The sequence below is a fragment of the Oxyura jamaicensis genome (assembly GCF_011077185.1).
Source record: "Oxyura jamaicensis isolate SHBP4307 breed ruddy duck chromosome 13 unlocalized genomic scaffold, BPBGC_Ojam_1.0 oxy13_random_OJ66993, whole genome shotgun sequence".
Classification (NCBI taxonomy): Eukaryota; Metazoa; Chordata; class Aves; order Anseriformes; family Anatidae; genus Oxyura; species Oxyura jamaicensis.
The window spans coordinates 618-7,461 of record NW_023304307.1 but is presented as its reverse complement, the minus strand read 5'-3'; the positions used below and the strand labels follow the sequence as shown (position 1 = coordinate 7,461).

General features: G+C 52.0%; 1 protein-coding gene across 1 annotated transcript; it reads left to right on the top strand.

Annotated features, from left to right (window-relative positions):
• Positions 1-3,417: 3,417 nt before the first annotated feature.
• Positions 3,418-6,497, top strand: LOC118157865 (protocadherin gamma-B5-like). Its single transcript, XM_035312365.1, has one exon. It carries the CDS (start codon positions 3,653-3,655, stop codon positions 6,176-6,178), a length of 2,526 nt encoding a protein of 841 aa, XP_035168256.1. The 5' UTR covers positions 3,418-3,652; the 3' UTR covers positions 6,179-6,497.
• Positions 6,498-6,844: the final 347 nt, after the last annotated feature.

Sequence of the window (6,844 nt, the reverse complement as noted above, 5' to 3'; positions counted from 1 at the left end):
ATGGGAAGGGAAGGGAAGGGAAGGGAAGGGAAGGGAAGGGAAGGGAAGGGAAGGGAAGGGAAGGGAAGGGGAAAGGGAAAGGGAAAGGGAAAGGGAAAGGGAAAGGAAGAAAGGAAGAGCTGCCTCACACAGCAGCTGGGAGAGTGAGAGGAGATGCAGGTGCCAACGTCAGTGAAGAAGGAGGGGGAGAGCTGCTCCAGGTGCCAGAGCAGAAGTCCCCTGCAGCCTGTGGTGAAGACCATGGTGAAGCAGGCTGTCCCCCTGCAGCCCATGGAGTACCACGGTGGAGCAGAATTCCACACTGCAGCCGGTGGAGGTGACCACATTGGAGCAGGTGGACCTACACTGATGGAGGCTGCGGCCTGTGGAGGATCCCCACTGGAGCAGATTCCAGGTTGGACCTTGAAAGGAGCCTATGCAGGAGCAGGTGACCTGGCAGGAGCTGCAGTTTGCTCCTGATGGATAGACCCTGTGGTACCGACCCATATCTGGAACAGTTCTTGAAGAGCTGCTGCCTGTGGGAAGCCCATGTACGATCAGTTCGGGAAGGATGGCATCCCATGTGAGGGACCCCACAGCACAGGGGATTAGGGTGACCGAGAAGGAGCGGCAGAGATGAAGTGCCATAGACTGACCACAACCCCTATTCCCCAAGTCCCCTGCACCACTTGGGGGGAGGAGGTGGAAGAGGGTGGATGGGGGGAAGACGTTTTTGGTTTCTTTCCTTTGTTTCTCACTTCTCTAGCTTGTTAGTAAAAGGCAATAAATCTTACTATCTCCCTTTCTGGTTTTGTCCCTATCTATCTGTCTGTTTTGCCCATCACGATAATTGTTGAGTGATCGCCCTGTCCTTATCTCAACCCTTGAACCTTTTTCATCGTATTTTCTCCCCCTTTCTCTTTGAGGACAGGGAGTGAGAGAGCAGCTGAGGTGGAACTCAGCTGCCCACCCGAGTAAAACCACCACATATCCTTTTCAGCTGCCACTCATTAGACACAAAATCATATGTGATATGGACGTGGGAAGAAAATGTTTCCCTTTTTGATGCAGGCTTGTCTTATCTACATCTTCCTGGAATAGATCTGTGCTATAGTATTCAAAGGGAATGACAGAATCTTGGAATTAGGAGAAAAACAATCTCCACTGGAAATGCAGAGATTTTGAAAGGTGCTTCAGCATGGAGAATGAATACATCTGGGTTGTGATAGGCACCATATAAGAGGCAGTGAATTGACCATAATGTTTCATCAGAGTCCCCAGGTCCCTATATACATATCCAAATTCTTCTCACATTCTATCCAGGACTTGAAATACAGATATCCACATTTGCTACCTCTTAACTCCTGAAATAATATGAATTAAAAAGAGTTGCTTATTATGAAAGCTTATTAATTTGTTACTGTGACTTTTGTATAAGTGTAGCTTGGAGGAAAAGAAATTATTCCTCCTTTGGATTTTTGGCCAGAGTTAGCAGAAAAATACATTTTCTAGAAACACCTTATTGAGAAGGGAAGGAGATATTCACATCAATATCTAGAGAGAATCAACATTGGTATACATGCGGGAGCTACTTCACTGGTTAAGGTACAGTGGAGAGTTTTCTAATCTTTTTAAGTCTTCTGCTTAATATGCTGTGGTGATATAGTCTTCCTTCAGGTCTTTTTTTCTCTGTAGAGAGAAACGTTTTAATGTTCAGGTGAGATACAATACCTTTTCCTGAGGGTGGCATTTGTCTGTTTTCCCATGGATTGTTCAAGCAGTAGTAACTGCCAACAACATTTTCCAGGAAAAGTTTTTGAATTATGTAATAACACCCAGTTCTGTCAAGAGATATGGCCATGCTTTATCAAAGCAACACTTGAAAAAGAGATCGGGGGTTAGGTTGTACAGCACTAATATGATGATGATGGCTTTTGAATGCCAAAAGAGATGGCATCTGGTAGGTCTGATGTGACCACTGTGTTTTTCTCAGTGACTGAGATTACCAGCTTTGCTTGGCCATCAGTAATAATACCTTTCCAGGTGGGAAAGCTGACTCCTAGCTTGTGCTCTCCCAACTATCAAAAATAAAACCACAATTTACACACAGTACTTCAGTCTTCCACTCATCCTGCTATTTTTCTCGTGGTGGTAAGAGGACAGCAACAGGAATAATCATGTGCCCTGACTCTATAGGCCAATAAGACCATTATGGTGCAGAGGTAAGAGATTCTGTTCTGTGAGCAGCAGGAGAGGGCTTATCTGGAAGAAGTCTTTCAAGTGTAAGAAAGTCAAATGTAGGTTTGTTCAGATAGAATCATCATTGAATCATGCCACAGAATGGTTTGGGTTCTAGGGATCATAAAGACCATCAAGTTCCTCCTACCCCCACCCCTGCCATGGGCAGGGACACTTTCAGCTAGATCAGGATGCCTTAAGCCCCATCCAACCTGGCCTTGAACAATTCACAGCTTCTCTCTGCAACCTGTTCCAGTAACTCAACACACTCATAGTAAAAAAAAAATATTCCTAATGTCTAATCTAAATCTACTCTCTTTAATTTTAAACCATTACCCCTTGTCCTGCATCTACACTCCCTGACAAAGTACCTCACAAATTTTCCTGTAGGCCCCGCTTAAGTATTGGAAGACCTCTATAAGATTTCCCTGGAGCCTTCTTTTCTCTAGGCTAAACAGCTCTAACTGTCTTAGACTGTTTTCATAGGAGAGGTGTTCCAACCTTTTGATCGTCTTCATGGCTCTCCTCTGGACCTGCTCAACAGGTCCATGTCCTTCTTGTGCTGGGACCCAAAGCTGAATGCATCACTCTAAGAGGGGTCTCACAAGATTGGAGAATGGGGGACAATCACCTCCCTTGACCTGCTAGTTACTCTTGTTTTGATACAGCCCAGCATGTAACTGGCTTTCTGGGCTGCAAGCAAACATTGCTGGCTCATAGTCAGTTTTTCATCCACCAGCAGTCTCAAGTCCTCCTCCACAGGGCTGCTCTCAATCTACTCCTTGTCTAGCCTGTATTCATGTTTAGGATTGACCCTACTCAAGTGCAAAACACTGCACTTGGCCTTGTTGATATTCATGAGGTTCTAATGGGACCACCTCTGAAGCCTGTACAGGTTCCTCTGGATCCTGAACTCTCTCCCTTCAATGTGTTGACTGCACTGCTCAGCCTGGTGTTGTCTGCAGACTTGCTGAAGGTGCACTCAAAGCCACTGTCCATGTCATTGACAAGGATGTTAATTCCGGTGCAGTGGAGATCCCTGAGAGACACCAGATGCACAGCTTCCGTGCATACGCAAGTCTTCTGTTTTGCTCTGCTGACAGCGTTCGTAATTCCCTACACGTGCTGGAGTGGGGTTTAAGAAAGCGAATGGCATGCAATTCGGGCTGCGGTTCTTAGGCGCGGACTCAGGGTGTCACTGTTGGCCAACACGGAGAAGCCGCTCCGCCGCTGGCGCCTCCTCGGCTCTGGTGCCCACGCAAAGCCGCTCGGCACGGAGCAGAGCAGAGAGAAGCAGGACGACCCTGCCCGGCTCCAGCTCGTCCTCCGTCCGGCAGTAAGGATTTCATGTATTTGCTTTTCTCTGGCATTGATTCAGCCGCTTGGCAAGCATATTTTCAAGTCGTCTGCAGACTACGCTTCAGCAAAACGGAGAATGGAGATCCGACAGACAATAGGGAGCCGGGGAGCCGCCAGGCGGGTCGCGCTGTTGGTCGCGCTGTTGGTCGTGCTGCTGCCGCTGTGCTGCTGGGCGGCGCCGGAGCGGCTCCGCTACGCCATCCCCGAGGAGCTGAGGAGGGGCTCGCTGGTGGGGCCGCTGGCACGGGACGTGGGGCTGAGCCCGGCCGAGCTGCCGGTACGCCAGCTGCGGATTGTCTCCAGTGACGAAAAGCAATACTTCTCTCTGGGGGCAGATAATGGAAACCTGCTTGTAAACGACAGGATAGACCGAGAGGGCATCTGCGGGGACGTGTCGCCTTGTGTCCTAAGTTTGGAAGTTGTCGTGGAAAACCCTTTCAATATATATCATGTGAGCGTTACTATCCACGATATCAATGACAATGCACCGCAGTTTGACAGAGAATTTGTTGCCATAGAAATGATCGAGTCCACTCCTCCCGGGACCAGGTTCCCCCTGGACAGTAGCAGAGACCCCGACATTGGGGCGAACTCACTGAAAAGCTACCAACTTACCCCCAGTCCGCTCTTCTCCCTTGTAGTGAAGGAGAGTCCCGACGGAAGAAAACACGCGGAATTGCTACTGGAGAAAAACTTAGATCGAGAAAAACAGAGAAATCACCATTTGATACTGACGGCGGTGGATGGCGGGGATCCAGTCCGATCTGGGACAGCCCAGATTAAGATTGTTGTGACCGATGCAAATGACAATCCGCCATTATTCACCAAAGAGATCTACAAGATTCGACTCCTGGAAAACCTGCCAGAGGGCTCCTTAGCTTTTCAGGTGAAAGCCACTGATAGCGACGAAGGTACAAATGCAGACATTACCTATTGCTTCAGTCATATCACAAACAGTGCTCGCCAGACCTTCAGTCTGGACCCCAAGACAGGGGATGTTAAAATTACTGGTCCCTTAGACTATGAAGACATGAAATATTATGAAGCGACTGTTGAAGGCAAGGACGGGGGTGGACTGAGTGCACACGCCAAAGTGCACATAGACATCATAGACGTGAACGACAATGCTCCAAGCCTTGCCCTCCTTCCTATCTTGAACCCGGTACCCGAAGACTCGGTCCCCAGCACAGTTATAGCTGTGATCAATGTTCGTGACAGGGACTCTGGAGATAACGGAGAAGTGACCTGTAATATCGACGGTGATTTGCCTTTCAGACTAGCAGAGTCATCAGAGAACACCTACAAACTCGTAATTGAAAGTAGCTTAGACAGGGAAAAAATCTCTGCTTACAACATCACAATCACTGCCAGAGATCATGGCAGCCCGGCGCTGTCGAGCCGCGTGGCGCTGGTGCTGGAAGTGTCGGACGTGAACGACAACGCGCCGGTGTTCGAGGAGGCCGCCTACAGCGCCTACGTAGCAGAGAACAACGCGGCGGGCGCGCCGGTGCTGCGGGTGCACGCGCGGGACGCGGACGCGGGCGCCAACGGGCTCGTGAGCTACTTGCTGGAGGGCGACGGTGCGGGCGCGGCGGCTTCATACATGTCGGTGGAGGCGCGGAGCGGGGTGGTGTACGCGCAGCGTTCTTTCGACTACGAGCAGGGCCGCGAGTTCGCCGTGGTGGTGCGGGCGCAGGACGGCGGGACGCCGGCGCGCAGCGCGACGGCGACGGTGCGCGTCTTCGTGCTGGACCGCAACGACAACGAGCCGCGGGTGCTGTGGCCGGCGGCGGCGAGCGGGGCGGCGAGCGGCGGGGCGGCCGCGGTGCCGTTCGAGGTGGTGCCGCGCTCGGCCGAGGCCGGCTACCTGGTGGCCAAGGTGGTGGCGGTGGACGCGGACGCGGGGCGCAACGCGTGGCTGTCCTACGAGCTGGTGCAGGCGCCGGAGCCGGGGCTCTTCCGCGTGGGGCTGCACAACGGCGAGGTGCGCACGGCGCGGGCCGTGTCGGAGCGGGACGCGGCGAAGCAGCGGCTGGTGGCCGTGGTGAAGGACCACGGGCAGCCGGCGCTGTCGGCCACGGCCACGCTGCACGTGGTGCTGGCCGAAAGCTTGCAGGAGGCGCTGCCGGAGCTGAGCGAGCAGCCGGCGGCAGCCTCCTCGCCGGCGGAGCTGCAGTTCTCCCTGGTGCTGGCGCTGGCGCTGCTCTCCGCCTTGTTCCTGCTGAGCGTAGCGCTGGCCGTTCTGTCGCGGCTGCGCCGGGCCGGGCCTCCGGCCGTCCTGCGCTGCTTGAACGCGCAGCGCTTCTCGTCGGCCGGCCCCGCGGTGCCGGCCGACTTCTGCGAGGGCACCTTGCCCTCCTCCTACAACCTGCGCGTGGCGCCGGGCCGCGCCATCGCCGAGGGCGCGTGGCTGCTGCCTCCCGCCTGCCTACCCAGCCTGGCCGCCGAGGACCTTCTGAGTGGGGATCCCTCAGGGAAGCCGAGCCCGAGCAGCAGCGCCGGCCCGGGAGAACCGTCTGACGACACCGGCGCATCACAGGTCTGTAAGCCTATTGCATCTTCTGAGCCTTTGTTACCTTCACGCGAATGTACTCGGTTTTGATCTTCAGATTTTCCGCTATTTTGAACATCTGATCTGCGTTTAACTGACAGAGAGAAAAATTGCCCCGTTTTTTAACAGCCGGCAGTTAGTTCTCTTCTTAGCTCATCAGTGATTGCAGTGGAAGGCTAAGTAGAGACATACTGGCTATTAAGCTCATTCTATACAAAGTAACACAAGTTTGTAACAGTGATTGTGGCCCATGACGTGATATAAAGAGATCTACTGATGGTGCATGTCAACAGTGGAGAATGTGATTGACATTTTGCTCTGCAGAATTCTTTTTCTCAATTCTTCCCAAAAAAGATGTTCTGGGATCTAATCGATAGATAACCATCGTGTTGTTGGTGTTTGTTGTTTTGTACTGGATCATCTTGGATAAGTTGGGGATGCTTGTGTTCAAAGGTTGACTGGAGTGAGGGGGTTGTGCTTGATCTTTGAGGGAAGAGCAGATCAATGTGTGTGGACAGCTAGTAGATAGTGCTGCTGGCTTCAAAAACCTCGGTGGATGGCGGTAAACTTCGTCTTATTTCTATGACGGATGTTCATATCTCCATCGAAACACATGTAGCAATGCATATTTCCAACGTTTGTCCCATTCCTGAGTGCCTAGCCTATTCAGTTATAGTGGAAGGTTGCTCCAGGAAAAAAGTACTGGTAATCATCATT